The sequence below is a fragment of the Sminthopsis crassicaudata genome, chromosome 2 (assembly GCF_048593235.1).
Source record: "Sminthopsis crassicaudata isolate SCR6 chromosome 2, ASM4859323v1, whole genome shotgun sequence".
NCBI classification, from domain to species: domain Eukaryota; kingdom Metazoa; phylum Chordata; class Mammalia; order Dasyuromorphia; family Dasyuridae; genus Sminthopsis; species Sminthopsis crassicaudata.
The window spans coordinates 489,426,103-489,443,776 of record NC_133618.1 but is presented as its reverse complement, the minus strand read 5'-3'; the positions used below and the strand labels follow the sequence as shown (position 1 = coordinate 489,443,776).

General features: G+C 35.7%; 1 protein-coding gene across 9 annotated transcripts in view; it reads right to left on the bottom strand.

Annotated features, from left to right (window-relative positions):
• Positions 1–17,674, bottom strand: part of FTO (FTO alpha-ketoglutarate dependent dioxygenase) — a 458,508-nt gene that overhangs the window by 120,465 nt on the left and 320,369 nt on the right. The window contains exon 9 of one of the 9 annotated variants that reach the window (XM_074293419.1): positions 193–3,095. The exons of 7 other annotated variants lie outside the window; for them this stretch is intronic. In XM_074293419.1, coding sequence (XP_074149520.1) covers positions 3,050–3,095 — 46 coding nt within the window. In that variant the 3' untranslated portion in view covers positions 193–3,049. Of the gene's footprint in view, positions 1–192; positions 3,096–17,674 lie in introns of those variants that run through there. One more of the 9 variants, XM_074293421.1, reaches the window with a different exon arrangement.

Here is a 17,674-nt window from a genome sequence, read left to right as displayed (position 1 = left end):
GTACATGCAAAAAAAAATGGAGTGGGGTGAGGATAACTATGGGACCTTCAGTTCAAACAATCTTTAGAACTACATGCTAATAATAATGCCTTATATAGAATAAGCATTTCATGTTTTTCTTAAGTACTTATATATGTATATACATATATATAAATATTATGCATGCACATGTACACATTTATGTATACATACATTATCTTCCTTAAACCTCTTCACACCAATCTTCTGAGCTAGTTAGGACATTTCTTTCCCCTTTACTCTCCTTGAAAAAGAAAAACAAATCAACCAACATTTATTAGTTACCTACTTGGGCAAAAACCAGAATCAGTAGCTAAAGCACAGACAGCACAGAGAATTTAAGTAGCTTGTTCAGAGTCACCAGCTAGTTAACTCAGCAGTCTGAACAATGTTCCTTCTATTTCATTTTTACCTGTTTAAGCCAGAGTGTTTGCAATATGAAGATGGATGCATCTGTTAAACCCAGTGAAAGAGATAGAATTTCATTGTCATTTAAACACAAAATATGGCAACATTAAAAGGTTCTCATACTAGTTTGCTTTTTTTTTTTTTTTTTTTTGAGGGGGGAGATTTTCTACTCCCTTCCAAAAAATAGAAAGTGATATATTGTCCTTGCCACATAAATAATGGTACACAGCTTTGTGCATATACATTTCTGTTTTAACACAAAATGAGAGAAAGAGGTAGAAGGGAAGTAGAAATGGGGGGGGGGAGAGGAGCCCTCCAATGATTGGTACAATTTTGTTTTTGCGTCTTCTTGCCAAAAAGAAAATATGGCTTTAATAGAAGTTTACATCTGCGTGGTATTACATGCATGTAAAACAGATGTAACCTAATTACATTTTCATTTAAATTGCTAAATAGCTACTTAAGTAAAAAGCTAAAATAACATACAAACAACAGTTACTATAATAACAAGTGTACTTAGAATTAAATGAAAAGGATCAAAGCTACAGCATACAAAATTTGAGCTGGTCTTTGAAAAAGACAGTGACATAACAACATAGCATTGATTTACTCAGTAATTTAATGTCTCTGCAGCTCAGCCAGAAGACACATCTTGGTACAGTACAGATACATGGGGGAAAATGCACTGAGTTTATATAAAGACTCTAGGTTTCATGAAGATTAGATACACTCCAGTAGAGATTATATAGCAAAACCCCAAATTGAAAATTAGAATTCCACTGCAATACAATCAGCTTGATTATAGTTTTAGGCAGACCTGTCTAGGCTGAACTCAGGAATCAGGTCCCAACTCTGAGATCACAGCATAGTTCTGTATTTTTAGCAGAAGGCAACTTTCTAAGTGAATGATTGCATATTCATGATTAGTCTCCCATGTGCTACACAAAAGCTCCTGAGAAGAATCTGGGCCATTTGGGTTGATATTCTACTTAATGCCTAGTAAAAAGAACATAGAACATTCATAGAGAAGCAGGGAAGACACATTCTGCTCTCAAATGGCTACACATAAAGACTAAAAATCCCAAACTTTTCTATGGAAAAATACGAGTAAAATCTTGTCTCAACCAAAATCATGATATTCACTGAAATTTACTCCTGTGTTTGTTTGTTTGTTTGTTTTTCTTACTGGTTTTTCTTGTCTCTCTTCTTAAAAAAAAATCAATTCTGTTGACTGAATTAGAGATTAAAAAAAGAAAAACAGAAAAAGTTGTTGAGGTAGCACTGTGTAGTTTGTGAAGGGCTGAAAGAAAGCTTCTCAAACAGACTCACTATGTGATTACAGGAAAATCACTGAACCTCTTACTGGTATACAACCTCTAAAACTGTAAATTAACAATGAGTTGCAGATCTACATTTGCAGAAAACTTCCACACTGAAGATTCCCTATGACAATAACATCACCAAGGTTGGGCTAAAAACAAATTAGAGGATATAATAAATAAAAAAGATTAAAAGCTGAACTCCTTGGGCATATGAGTAATATCACACTTAACTACTTGAAAGCAGGAGTATTTTTAAATAGAGGTAAATAGAGAGGTTTTTTTCCCCCCTAACCAGATGGACTAGTTCTTCTGAATTTTACTCAGTTGTGCTCAGATATTTTGTCTGGTCAGCAGTTTTTGGTCATCAGTCTAAGGTTTTCAAGAAGAATTAAAAATCCAGAGCTAAAAAATACCTCTGGCATATTTCATGTTGCTAACTTTGCTAAATGCAGATGCAGACAAATTGTGGGAAGATGGCAAACCAATGTTTCTGGCACAGACAAGTGCCCACTCTCATCAGTGTGTAAGTCAGCACAAGACCTTTCTTTGGAAGGTAAAAGAAAAATTACAAAAGCCAAACAACCTCTCTAGTGAACTGGAGGCTTCTGAGCATCTGCATGAAATGAATAAATGACAATCCCCACCCACATGATCACATTTCTATAATGCCACAACATGGGCATCTGAACAGGAGTAAGGTCTGCCAGTAAGTGAAATGTCCTTCAGTTCACTGCTCTTTCATAAACACATTATGGTCTAACCTTCGGGAATGACTAAAAGGTACTGTGTGTGTGTGTGTGTGTGTGTGTGTGTGTGTGTGTGTGTGTGTGTGTGTGTTGAAAACGTGGTAGTGTCTTCTTGGTTTGTTTTCCCCATTTTCATAAGTGGGTCCTCTGCTACAGGAAATACTGGAATTCCCCTACACCAAAATTCTTCTAAATTGGTAATGAGGCTTCTTGGTGAAAGGAAAGGTAAGTTCTGAGACACTTCTTTACTGCCACTATCCCTTCTCCTATCCTTAAGACTGTCTCACTCTATTGGCTGCTGTTCTTGGAACAATGGTTCTCAAAGTTTCAAAATATGGTGAGAACAAGTTTGTAAAAACACGCAAAGACTTGTCATGATTTTGTAACCAATTATTTCATTTGTAATTTATAAATTGGTCATAAATGTCATTGACTAATTGCCCAGAAAAACATTGGAGAGAACAGGCAATCCTGTACCATTCTTGCCAGAGGCCAGGAATTAATGGCAGATTTTAAACTAAACTTCATCCTCTTTGGAAGGATGTCAATGGCAGTTTAGGGCGCATTATAATTTCTCCAATCATCACCAATCTTCTCTGACCTGAAAAAACAAACACATTTCTGTCACTACGAACTCGTTCTGAGAAATGCAGATGCTGAGAAAGGTGACAGCTAATCAGCCAAAAACGAAAGAAAGGAAAAATAAACCCCATAAAACTGATCACCTTACAATGCCACTGATCCACCAAAGATGAGTCTTGTCTAAGTGGCAACTAAACTAGTCAACTGGTCAAAATAAAGTACTAGTTTATCTGTCTTACCATGGTAGATATCACTATTCCCTGAAAATTCTTACTAGGTCAGTGAAGAGAAATGGGAAAAAGGGACAATACTCAGGGTGTAACAAAGGGTTAATATCTTGAGGGTCAGAAATGAGGGGTGTGATTCAGCTTGTAATAAGATACAAGCCACCACTAAAACCAATCTAAAGTTATACCCTATAAAATATGTTCTAATTTACCAGACAAAGAAAATGGAGTCATTAGTGGAAGACCATGATAAAATAGTGACTAGAAGATTCACATTCCTTATGCTTTTGAGTATCCCGATGCCCCATCCAATATAGTTCTAAAGCTACAGAATAGTCAAGTTTAAGAATCCTAATCTATTCAACAAGCATTAATTAATGTATGACAGGCATTATGCTAGGTGCTGGCAATTGAAAGACAAAAATCAAAGACCCTACCCTCAAGGAACTTACATTGGAGGTAATGGCCTAGTGGAAAGATATACCATGTAAAGTTAAGTAAAAGCAAAATTCATACAAAGAAAATAAAGGGACTAGTGGGGAGGAAGAAGTAACCAATAACTGGGAAAGTCAGGAAATGACTCATACAGGAGGTGATGACTGAACTGATCCTGGAATAGAGCCAGGTTGAGGTGAAAAGGGAGAGCAAATCATATTTGTTGTGGCACTTTAAGGCTTGCAAAGCACTTTCCTGACAACTCTGTGAGGTACTCAAGTGTAGGACAGTTAGGTAATTCAGAGAATAGCGTGCTGGGAAGCCTTAAATTGAAATCCAGCCTCAGACACCTAAGGTCCACATGACTCTGGGCAAGTCACTTTACCTGTTTCCTCAAATGTAAAATGGGAATAATAGCACTGACCACATAGGGCAGATTACGTAAGTATCAAAATGAGATATTTGTAAAGCAATTAACACGATGCTTGGCACATAGCAGATGCTTCATAAATTTTCTTTCCTCATTGTTTTACTGGTAAGGAAACTGAGGTACTGAGGTTTGGAGAATCACAGTAACTTCTCTCTCTCTCTCTTTCCCTGCATACATACATACACACACATATGTGTAAATACCTAAACATGTACAGATGCATTTATGTAAGAGAAACAGAAAGAAGCTGTTGCTGTTTGCTCAACTCTTTTTTTGGGGGGGGGGATTTTTTAAAGCTAGAAAACTTAGAACACTTAGAAGACAGTTAAAAACTCAACATATGGTTGTCTTCCCAGCTTTTGAGATGGGCAAGGAAGAGTATCAGAACCCCAGGATGCTACCTTGTCATATGGGAACTTGTCAAATTCTGTTCCATTAGGACTCACAAAGAGTTTCCCTTAAGATCAATGTATGCTGCACCTCCCTTATGCCTGCCCCAAAAAAACTTAAAGCACCAATTCAGACTACGTGACCACCAGGTCAACTTTTACTCTAAAAATTAATCAGTACCCCAGGGATATGCTGGATATTTTTAAGTTGAAACTATGGAAATCAGGGAGAAAAACCCACTGTTCTTATTGATCATTAGAAAATTAGCTCTGCTAAAAGTTGTACTGGAAAGACAATGAACTTTTGGTTGTTTCTGGTAGTTATGATAGAGAAAATCATCATCTCCCAAACCACTTCTAGTATAATGAGGATCACAAAATCACTGATAGAATTCTCATGATCTTTGGAAGCAAAAATGAATGTACATATTTTTACACTAGCAAACAGTAATTACTTTACCATATGAAGCTTGGTGTTAGCAGTAATGTGAAAAGTATCTTTAAACTTGAAGTCATCTAAAAGACGAACTGATCTCTGACCCTGTTTTGAAGCATCACCCCTCGCTTGGGTAGTGTTTGCATGTTGAAATATTTATTTCCTTCATGAAAAAATCTATCTGAATATCTAGTCCCTTAGCAGAGAAGAGTCTTATTTCCATGTTTGCAGAAGCCCTCAACTAATTTAGGGCTGTGATCTAAACACTACTAGCATTATGCACTTAAAACTTTACCAACTTCGAGTTGCAATTTTTCTTATTTGCTCCTTATTTCCAAAACACAGCAGACACTTGGGGGAAAGGTAACTATAATTCAACTGTTGCAGGGCCTAGAAAACTGTGTTTCCTGGGCACTGTTGCCAAGAAACAACATTTCTAAGCACTTTGTCACTTGAAAAAGTGAAGTCATATTGGTGAGAATGAACAAGCTCTCCCAAACAAGTGATAAGCTTATAGCTATTTGGTCTGTTGTGGCAGAGAAAAATCTACTAAAACTCTCTCAACCCCACGAAAAAAAACAAAAAACAAAACAAAAACAAAAAACATTAGGATAAAATTTCATTGACTTCCACATAATTTCTACCCTTCTATCTTTTCTATACTCTCACTCTATTTGAATTTTCTCTCTGCTCTCCCCTTCTAAATCACCACCTCTATTCTAATTTCACTCCCCAGCCTCCGCTCCCCTAGGACCATTCATCTGCAAGGATACTCTCTTTTTAAAAAACCTTTTTGCCCTATTAATTCCAAACCTTACATAAACCTACGCTATCTCTCAAGCAATGGGAGGGTTGCTAGCAGAAGCCATCAAATGATAGTGAATGTGTTCATTAGAAATTCACAGTATCAGACCACAATTGGGCCATCAACTAGTGAAAGGAAATATTTTTATTCCTTTTTTCAGTAACTTTTTTAAACCATATTTTCTATAACAACTGATTGAACTCTTTGCTCTTTAAGTTCTTAGCTCAACTGATCAATAAGCCTTTATTATGAATTAGGGATTATTCTAGACTGAGGAAAATATATACACATATGTATGTATATATACACATGCAAAAATGTGTCTATGTATATATATACATACATTATTTGTACATATATTCATGTATATGTATATACAATATAGTAATAAGGTAATTTTTTTAGTGGGAAAATACTAGTTTCTAGATGGTGATTCAGCAAAGGCTATCACATATTTCTCAATAAATGACCTCTATTCCTACTGTATGGAGAAGCTCATTTATTTCCTTTCATACACGTTAAATCCTCTCAGTTCTTCTTATCATTGTTTTCTTCTCTCTGATTTCAGAGAATGAGATAATTCTACTTACTAGTGAATGCTAGCATCTTTACCTAGGCCCTTTATTTCACCCCATCACATATATTTTTGAAACTCCATTACCATCTCCTTCATTTTCAGCTCCTCCCTTGCTATTAGTTCCTTTTCCTACACCTCTATTATCTTCTGGTTTCACTTATCTTAAAACATACAAACAAAAAACCCTTCCCTTAATCTTGTTAGATGCTCAAACTACTACATTCTCTCCTCTCCTTTACTGCTAAACTTATAGGAATATGAAGATAAGCTCTATCTCTAGCCACTTCTTCACTGACACATACATCCAAACCTTTACAAGGAGGTAACCTTTCTCATGCTCTACTGAAATTGTTCTCTCCAAGTTCCTCAATGACTTCTTTTTTGCTAAATGCAATGGCTTATTCCAATTTTGATATTTGAAATTTCTGTAGCTTTTGACCACATTTTTGATGTTTCTTCTCTTGTTACTTCTATGATAAGGCTCTCTCCAGGCTTTTCTCCTACTTTCCTAACCAGCTCAGTCTTTTCTCTAGTATGTTTGTACTTTAGACCTTAAAATTCAGGGATCTTCCATGTTTCCTTCCTTGACCTTCTTTTCAACACTCTCTCCCTTTTCAATCTCAATTCGTCCCATGGTTTCAATTATTCCCTCCTCCATAAAGATGAATCCCAAAAATCCCAAATCAGTATCTCCAATCCCAATCTTCCCCAGATTCTATCAGACGAATCTTTACTTCCAGCCCTAATTTATCCTCTGAACTCTATCTAGTCTCACATTTACTGCATTTTCACATAACTGCTTTAAAATTTTACATGTTTGGTAACAATTCCTTCCTAACTAGGGTAAAAACATAAACAACAAAAAAAAAATCAAAATAATTACAAAACAAATACAGGCAGAAAATTTTCTTTTTCATTTTTAATTCAAAGAAAGTCATTGTAGAAAGTTGAGATCACATTTTCTTTATCCAGTGATATTAACAATCATGGACCTAGTTCAGTAGTTAGAAAAATAAGACTTAAGTACTAATAAACTCCCATCTGTAGCTGGATGGTTGAGAAATGGTTTTTTCAATCACACTGGCTGGGGACAGGCCACCAAATTCAGAAGCTTCACAATAATCTTTAGATTAAAGCTACACTATGTAGTTATAGAATATAAATTAGGAAAGCTGAGTTGTAACAGTTAAGAAATACTAGATGTGTATGTATGTGTATATATATCACTAAAAAAATTACCTTATTACTATATTGTATATACATATACATGAATATATGTACAAATATGTATGTATATATATATATACATAGACACATTTTTGCATGTGTATATATACATACATATGTGTATATATTTTCCTTAGACTAGAATAATCCCTAATTCATAATAAAGGCTTATTGATCAGTTGAGCTAAGAACTTAAAGAGCAAAGAGTTCAATCAGTTGTTGTAGAAAATATGGCTTAAAAAAGATCATAGTGAAGATACTTTCAGCATGGGATAGCCTGCTAGAACTTAGATTCCACTAGTTCAAGGAACAAGTAACTCTACGCCAGTCAGCCAGACAATATGCATTTATTAAGCACCTACTATGTACTAGATGTAAAGTAGGAGTGGTAGTTATCATAATAAAAATTGTAGCTTACATTTATATAATGATATATGTTTAACAAAGGATTTAATTTTAACCTCATACTATCCTCACATAGGCATCTTCTAGTATTTTGCAATACTTACAAAGAAATAATAAATTTCTTGAAGGTTATTTTTATAAAGTTGAACCTGAAAAGTAATAAGTAATAAATATCACATTTTCAAGGGATATCAACTACTAATTTATTTTATGTTTATGAAAAATCATCTAATTTTCTAGGCTGAAAAAAGTATTACAAATGACAACCCTGATACCTTCCTAGTTACTTAGGGCTTTTCTAAACTCTATATAGTCTCTCATGACAATAGAAGTACTTAGGTATCCCAGAGTACAGAGCACTGGGTCTCTGTAATTTTATGGAATTTCTGAATTTATATCCACCCTCAGATATTAACTGTGTGCCCCCAGGGAAACCTGTTTCCTTCACTGTAAAATGGGGATAAATAGCACTTACTGCACAGTTGTGAGGATCAAATGAGATATTTGTAAAGCATTTAGCACAGTTCTTGGCACACAGAAGGCACTATATAAATGATCATTCATATTCTAATTCAAAATTCTGGTTATAATCTTTGGTCCAAGTCAAATTCTGATAATGTATTATTTCTAGACTATTCTAAGTATCTTTTTCACTAAAAAAAAAAGAGGGGGGCATAAAAGGGAGAGGAAGTAGGGGAAGGAAGAGAACACAGAAAGGAAATGAGAGAAAGGACCGGAGAAAATGATGCAGTTACATGCAGCAATGCTGCACACTGCTTATGTCTGTCTATAAAGATTTTCTTTGGTGAGAAAAAGCTAGCATTTAAAATACTTTTCCCAATCAAATTCTAAGGTTTGTAAATATTTGAATTTTAGTTGGTTATCTTTCTCACTATATTTCTTGACCATTCTTTTCCCAAAATGGCCAAAATATTAAACTATTGTATCTCAGAAAATATATCATGAAGGTTTAAAATTCAAATAAATGCTCACTAGAGTGAAAGAATAAAAAGTCCAATAGGAAATATGAAATCTTTTGGAAAGTGCAACAAAACATTTTTGAAAGCCAAAAAGTAAACTAATTGAACCTCAACACTGAATGATAGTTATGTTACAACAGTAGTTTAAATGCTAATTATGAATTGCATATTGGAAAGAGTGTTGCATTTGAAATTATTAGACCCTAGCTTGAATCACCTATTATGATGTCTGCTACTTGTAGTGACGTTAGGCATAGTTTCTTCATCTATAAAATGAAGCAACTGGACCAAAGGACAAAATATGCTACGCCCGTCCAGTCCTAAAACTATGAGTCTATAAAAGCTACTATCCTAAAATGTGTTCTTTATAAGATGAAACTGAAAGCTTCTCATGGGAGGTAAATTAAAAAAGAATGGGAATTATATACAAATATTTACGTGTGTATATATGTTCGTATATACACAGATACTTCTAGCATTAAATATACAAGCAACTAAGAGAAGAGTAGAGAGTCCTTGGAAATTTTTCTATAAATAGCTTGACATTATTGCACATTTCTTTTCTACATATCTTGTAATAGAAACATTGCCATGGGTTATTTGAAGAAATAAGCAACTCTGACATTTCTGGATGCAACTTGAGGAGATTATTTCATCACCAAGGATTGGTATGCAATATATTAACCAACAACTCAATATCAAAACTCTAACTTGCAACTCTAAAACATTGCAGAATGACATTTAAGATAATCCATTTATCACTACTCAATACAAGCTGCTTGTACACAAAATGTCAGTGACAAACTTGCAGCATTCAGTGCTACCAAGTAGTGATTGCATTTGGAAAAAAACTCTTTAATAAAGAGTCGGTTACATTTCCCTATATGCTAGAACATTAGAATGGACTTCAATTTAACTTGTTTCTGCAGTTCATGTGTCTGTGAAAGAAATGCCCTATCTTTCTATTCTATACTAGTGAAACTCTCACCTATAGCTGGAGAATACTTTGCTTGCTTGTTTACACTCAAAATGCTTTCCTAGGAATGGGTGAGGACTGATTTCCTTAGCAGGATATTTTTCAGCCTGCAAAAGTTCTTCAATTCATGACTGAACATCTCTAGAAAATCAAGCAAAAATCAATTCTCAAATCTTGCTTTGTTATAAGATTTAATTCTTTTTCCAAATCTTGCTTTAAGATTTAATTCTTTTTCAAAGTATTTTCTTAAGTGTTGTCTAATTTACACTTTATAGCAACCTTTTGAGGCAGTTTAGGTATTATTATTATTGTTTTGTTGTTAATGTTGTTGTTGTTCCCATTTAATAGATGAGAAAACAGAGGTCCAGTGGTGACTGGTCCCAAGTCATCTGTTAAGTGTTAAAACTCAGGTCTTCCTATTCCTGGTTCTTTCTGTTACATTACACTTTTTTTTCCTGAGAAAATTAGCTCACTACATTTAGATATTTTTCCAATTCTTGTCATGACATCATTTTACTTTTTTTTTTTTTCCCAGTTCAGCTCTGGAGAAAAATGCACAGGTAGAATCAAGTTAACTGTTATACAAATACTGAGGACAGATGCATAGGTAACCCTGTAATCACCATTCCCAAAATAAGTCAATTTTGCAAGTACCAACTGAGTTGAAGATAAGTCTAATTTTTAAGAAAAACTTTCCTGGGAGTGTAATAATGATCTGCCTTTAACAAAGTTTTTTCCCCAGCAGTTTGGGAGGGGTGGCCTGGCTCTGTTCTAAGAGAGAGCATCTCAGGTCAGCCTCCTGCCAGGAAGCTTTGCCATACCATTCCTAACGCCTGAAATGGGCTGGTTCCCAGCAAATAAAAATATCCTCTGCTCTCTGTGCCAGGACACCTGCTCCCCTGCTATGACTGACACTGTGTGTTCAGGAGGTTAAATGCCATTTGGGGTCTTGAACCAAGCTTTTCAAAAGATATTATTCAATCAGAGTACTTTTCTATTAAAAATTGACAGTGCCTTCATCTTACCTGCTTCTGTTGAATTAAAATGCCTTTAGTAGTTTAAGGGCTTTGAGAGAGTAGGGGAATTTGGAAAGAAGAAAACAATTACTTCCTTGCACATCTTTGGGGAGGTCATATCTTTAGAGCCAAAGTCAACAGCTTGTCAATGGATACTTATTTTATTAGTCCTGGAATAAGAGTTTTCATATTTTCCCTCTCCTCCCCTGTGAAGAGCATAATCTGGGTAAGAGAATGTATTTCCTTCTCCACAAAAATCTTCATAAGAGAGCCATAAACCAGAAATTTAGATAAGGTAGCTCATTGTCCTCTATGCACAACTATATCAGAACTCAGTTCTAATGCTGTCCCCTTATAGGATGAAAGGACTATAGATTTAAAGTTGGAGGGGATCTCTTATACAGGGAGGTTAAGTGACTTACCCACAGTCATACAGTTAGGAGGCTATAATTTAGGCAAGGCAGATTAGCACACTAGTAATTAGATTTGACTTTATATTACATCACAGGACATTGGAGCTAAATAGGTTCTTAAAACTTCATTGGTTCAAGATTTGGAGCTGTAAAAGATCACGGTTAATTCTTCTCTTTTAATAGATGAGGGAAGTGAGACCTCCCCCCCCCCAAGAGAAATAAGTGAGTTATCCAAGATGACTGAAAACATCAGATGCAGAACTAAGATTAGAGCCAGTCCCCAGGGTATGAACTCCTCGCTTGAAAGGTTTAACTATAGTTCTCATGTGTACTAATATATATGTCACCTCATACAATACTATGAACTTGTCTTTCAACAATGCTTTTTATTTTTGAAGAATTCAAAGCACTTTTACCTCCATACTTTTCTAACTTTACGTCTTTATGAGATATACAGCTACAAGAACTGAGAGCCATGCTGGTGGAGTGACTTTCTTCTGTTCACATAATAACAATAGCCAAAATGCTTACCTATATGCTAGCCAACCACTGTGCAGACAGTTTTACAATTATTCTTTCATTTAATCTACACAACAATCCTGTAAGAAATCCTGTAAGATAGGTGCTGTTATTATGCTTATTTTATAGATAAGGAAATAGAGACAAACAGGGGCAAGTGGCCCAAGTTCACATGGCTAATAAGTCTCTGAGACTGGATCTGACCTGACCCCAGGCCCAGGGCTCTAGAGACTAGGCTAAGATTCCTGATCAAATGACTAGTAAACCATATTTGCAGACAAACTCAGGTTATTATTTATCACCACAATCCGCACTAAGACAAGGGCCTTAGGTTGGAGGTTAGTATGTACAGAAAATAATACCATTTACAAATCATCTCAAATGCTAGCATGTCATGGAGATTAGCTATTAAAAAAAAACTGCCATCAGGTAATCACCATTTAAATTTGTTATTGCATTGCAGAGAATAATTTTGATGGGATTTTGTTAGGTGGTTCTGCCAAAAACACTCTGGCAGATAGAGCAATAGGCTTGTGGTTCGCCAGACATATAGGAGCCCTTTTCAGAGAAGGGGACCCTGCTTGGGACCTGGCCCAGCTCCAAGTTAACACACAGTTAAAAGTAGCAGCTGCAGTAATACTGCAAGAAGGGTCCTGAGGGTGGAGAGTGAGCGCCAAGAAGTCTCTTCCTAAATTACTTATAAATTGTTAACTGAAGAAGGGAAACACATTCAACAGAAAATAGTCTTAAAATATTGGGGTCAGTGGAGAATATTTCCCATTTTTAAACTTAAAAAAACAAAGATAGCATTTTTAGCTTCCATTCTAGAGGATGTACGTCTCATTAAAAACATAACAAATGTTCCATCTATCTCTACCACTTATTACCATGGCTGCCCAGGAAGTTACACTCTTCTCATCACTCAAGACCAGCTGGGCCAACCAGCTTGCCTGATTTACTTGTGGGTCTATTCCTCTGTTTGCTGCCCCTAGTGCTACTATCTTTTTCCTGCTGAACATGTGGCATAAGAGAAGGCAGCTGTGTTTTATTTTGTATTCTTTTATATACATGTATAAATTTCAATAGAATGTAGGGCTCTTGAGGATAGGGATAGCTCCATCTCCATTTTTGTCTTTATATTTGAAGTATAAAACCATGTCTTACACACAGCTGGCACTTAATAAATGCTTGCTGACTGAATATAGCATCAGATTTGGTTCGAGATAATGTGGACTGGATTTTTGGTTCTGCAGCTTAATTACCAGTGTGACCTCAGGCAATTCTCTTCTCCTGGTCTCAGTTTATTCATCTATAAAATAAAGCAGTGGACAAAGTTGCAGGCCTGGAATCAGGAAGATCTGAGTTCAGATCCAGCAATGTAATCCTGGATAAGTCACTTAACATTGTTTGCTTCAGTTTTCTCATCAGGAAGATGAGCTGTAGAAGGAAATGGCATACCACAAGTATCTCTGCCAAGAAAACTCCAAGTAGGGTCACAAAGAATTGGACACAACTGAATAATAACAACAAAAATAAGAACTAAATGATATAAATTCACAGATCTCCAGGTCAAATCCAGGAAACACTAAATTATCTTCAGCTAGCTGCTCTGAACTACAAAAGATCATTTTCTAAGGAACTTTTCTAAGGCCAGAGGAATTCCCAAACTGGATCCAGAGGGACATGGAAAACATGATCAGCACCATCATGCATTCTTCATGTGAGATCTCACACTATCCCAAATTTTCCTCAGTAAGAAGACATTTAAGTCTTTTAACTGGGAATTTTGGAGGCAGAAGTAGATTTGCATCAGGAAGATAAGTGCTTTTTCTTTAACCTGATTGCTAACTTAGGAAGGAATAGGAGGAAGAAGTAGAATAGCTAAAGAACAATGAAAATATGGGCTTCTAAACTGGCAGGGGAGAGGAAAAGTGGTACATAGTTATGAACATTTCTGGGCATCTGAAGAATCGTTAGTTGAGTCAAGGATAACAAATTACTACCCAGGATAAATTATAATCATTATAAATCTATATTGAAAGGAAAGGCCACACAAGAGAAGAATACAAGTAGAACCTGTGTTTTTAAAAGAGTGGCTTCTTGTTCCACATGGCTGGACTGGTAAAAGTAGAAGATGAGCTGATACTGGGCAAAATACCCAACAAGCACCAGGACTCTGGGGTTGAATGTCCTCAACTGTTTCCTAAGGATCTGAAAACTGTTCTTCAGGCAAGAAAGATTTATTTCAGATAAAGGACAAATGCTGTCCTTTAATTAACAACATCTATCTCTGGGACAAGCACATCAGGTATACAATACAGGAGATTCTTTTAATATAAAGGACAGATGGCAACTTCACTCCTGGGACCTGAAGGGCTGCCCCAGAAAAACACACAATTTTAAAAGGCTTTGAAAATCCTCTAAGGAATCCAGTCAGGAGACAAGAAAGTCTCATTGCCCCATTTACAGAACAAACCAGAAAATGTTTCAGAACCATTTAGAAACACTTCAAGAATATCTGAGTAAGTTTAAGAGGGAAAAACAACCATGCCCATTTCTCAATCTATTGGGGAGCACTGTGAAAGTCTGTTTTCTGCTAATAAAACCATTCTTGAGGGGCAGTGCTGAAAAAAGATACCAATCTCTGTAATGTTCTGTGTAAGGGTAAGATGATATTTTATTTTTTAAAATAATTTTTATCATCTTTGTTTTTATACCATTTTCTCTTAACCCTCCACACTCAACCCTCTCTTAACATGAAACATTTAAGAAATACCAGTGGACATGGCAACCATACTAGACAATGCATATAACATTCCACACCCACAGACCCTCACTATTGAGAGAAGGGAATTTTTTTTTAAGAAGTTTTCCAAGACCAAGACTGGACAGAGAATGGCTTCTTTTTAATGTCATCATTTTGTTTAAAATGTTTAAAAAAGTCATTGCCATCATTTTGTCATCTGATTATCATAAACTTTAAAAATGCCAAGGGTCTGTGCCACCAATGGGCCAATCTTCTTGTACCCCCACAGAGAACAAAAAGGCTTGATCTGAGTAAGAACAGAATGAGGTCCCCATCTTAAGTGGAATGCCTCACCTTTTATGGTTCTTGTTAATCTGAATCCCCACACACACACACATACTCGTACAAGATTCCTCTAGCATGCGTTATACCTACCTAACTGGGTGCTAACATTATAAACAACACATCAACACTTCTTGCCCGAGTGTTAATATCTATTAATGTCCTGCTGGGTAAAAGGCTCACACAGCCAGCCACCAACCACTATTCAAGCCTGTGTGTGACAATTTCCAGTCTTTACAGTCTGGCTTTCAAAGGCTACTTCATTAGAAGAATGGTTAGGGAGAAAGCACATTATTGTACTACATTCAGTTTCACACTTCTAGGACAACTTTAAAAAAAATGAGCTACAAAAGCTTTGCAGTGAATCTGAAGCAATGCAGGATTAAAGAAAGACGTATTTGCTAGGTGGATGCTGGTACACATTATACGTTTGTGAAAAACACAAGGAAATCACATTCATTGACATGGGAAGGAAAAGGGCTTGCCAATGAAATGGTGGGTTTCCTTGTCTGCGCTCAATATAGCATATAGAGTAGTGGGACTAACTCAAACAGTATTTATTATTAAGTTCTCAAAAGTACATATAAGGTACATATATGCATATATTTATATGCATCATTTATATGTATACTTGTATGTATTACAGATATATTTATACAATATATAACAAATTGTACACAGAATACATAAACATGTATGCATATACATGCATTCACACAAATCAAATAGAAATTTTATAAATTTAGTGTAATGGCCTATTAGTATTTAGTATTAAGTGAATATTTAAATCACACAATTCCATCTCTTTTTTTCCCACCCCAAAAAGAAAAAAAAAATATACACACACAAGCACAACCGTCAAAACCGGATTTGCCCTTCTCTAAATTAATCCAATTATTCAAATGTCAGTTATATCTGTCAGAGCCTGGCTCCTTGGGCCGAACCAAACTGTTAAAAATTAAAAATGTTTTACTTCGTTTAGTCTCTCTGCCTTTTTAGTGTAAAATCCATGGTCTTGACAAAAAGTTGTGGGATTTGACACCCAATGCAACACAATCCTATTGCTGTCATCCATGCATAATTCACTTTGGAAATGCGCACTTCCTTTAAAATATTACTAAAATATACATGTAACATATGCTAATTTCACTGCGTTGACTTGTAAGCTCCAGCCACTAGGTTATATGTAAACTTTGCCAAGTGCATACACTGTACATAAAGGGATTATAAATGAAAGGAAATATCTCTGTCCCTAGCTCTCTGTCTCCAGCTTTGGCCAAGCTGACAGCCCCAAATCCCAGCAACATCTAACATGCCCTTCCCGTGGAGAAGACAGCCTGTTCTCAGAGTCTTAATTACATCCCAGCTGACTGCCCAGCATTGCCAAAACCAGGCAACAAACGATACACCTTCACTCACAATATGGTCTGCTAAACAGACTCCCAGTCAAACAGAAAGAAACTTTCACGAGAAGAAGAAATAAAGGGACAAGCTGGAGATCAAGGGAGACTACAAACAGTAACTGAGGGGATGGGAAGGAATGGAAGAGAGCTACAAACTGTCCCCTCGCACAAAACTGTTCTCTTCCTAGACTCCTCCAGCACCATCAAGCAGCAGGATTTAACAAAGCTCCCTCTATCACAATGGAATCAAAGGCTAGCCTGATTCTCGCCAAGGACTGCTGCTCTCCAAGATGGGCCACTGTAACTAAGACTCAATAGATTAATGATTGTTAAGGAAGGCTAACCAACCCCACACTGCTCAGACGATTATAATGACAGAAAAACAGCATGCCGCATTCTGCAATTGCAAATGGTATCATATGTTTTCCTGGCTGGGAAGAGTTTTGCTCATTTTACATAGCCAGAAGGCACAGAAAAAGCCATAAGTTCAGTTCTGCCCATTTCATTTACCCATAACTCTCCACATTAGACAATGGGGAGAAAGATGGAGACAGCAATAGAATACTTCATAACTATAGAGATCCAAAGCATACAAAGTCAAGGGAATTTAAATATCCTTAGCATCTGGATTTGGACCTTTGAATATTACCTTATTTAACTTTCTCTTCCAGATGAGGGGAAAAAAAGACCCGTAGAAGGAATTTAACTTGTCCAAATTAACTCATAGTAAGTATAAGAATCAGGATGTGAACTTAGGTCAATCAATTCTAGATCAGATGTTTTTTCCACTATCAAGAATTATATTAGATGTTTATTATATGATGGGTACTTTGTTTAGTCTTAGGGATAAAAAGACTAAAGTGAAATAATCCCTGATCTCAAGGAGGCAACATGTACACATATGAGTATATACAAAAATAAGTGCATTATATCAAGTAGTGTTCATGATAATGAATTCATTTGCCATTAAGATACATACTTGTTACAGGTTACAGGGAAGTTTGGAAAATGTATTTTATTTTATCTTCCTGTAAGAAAACTGATAAAGAAGCTTTTTAAAATAATATTTTAATCAAATTATCACTCAGTTATAGCCTACTAGGAATAACAAAACTATTTACCATATATAAAGATAATTTTTTTTACAATAGGGTGATGATATAATGATATATATCATAATGGAGGGTCATTATCATAGATATGGGAAAAATTAGATTTTTAAAAATTTTATGAATTTATACAATTTCTAAGAATCATAATTTTTTTTCTTTC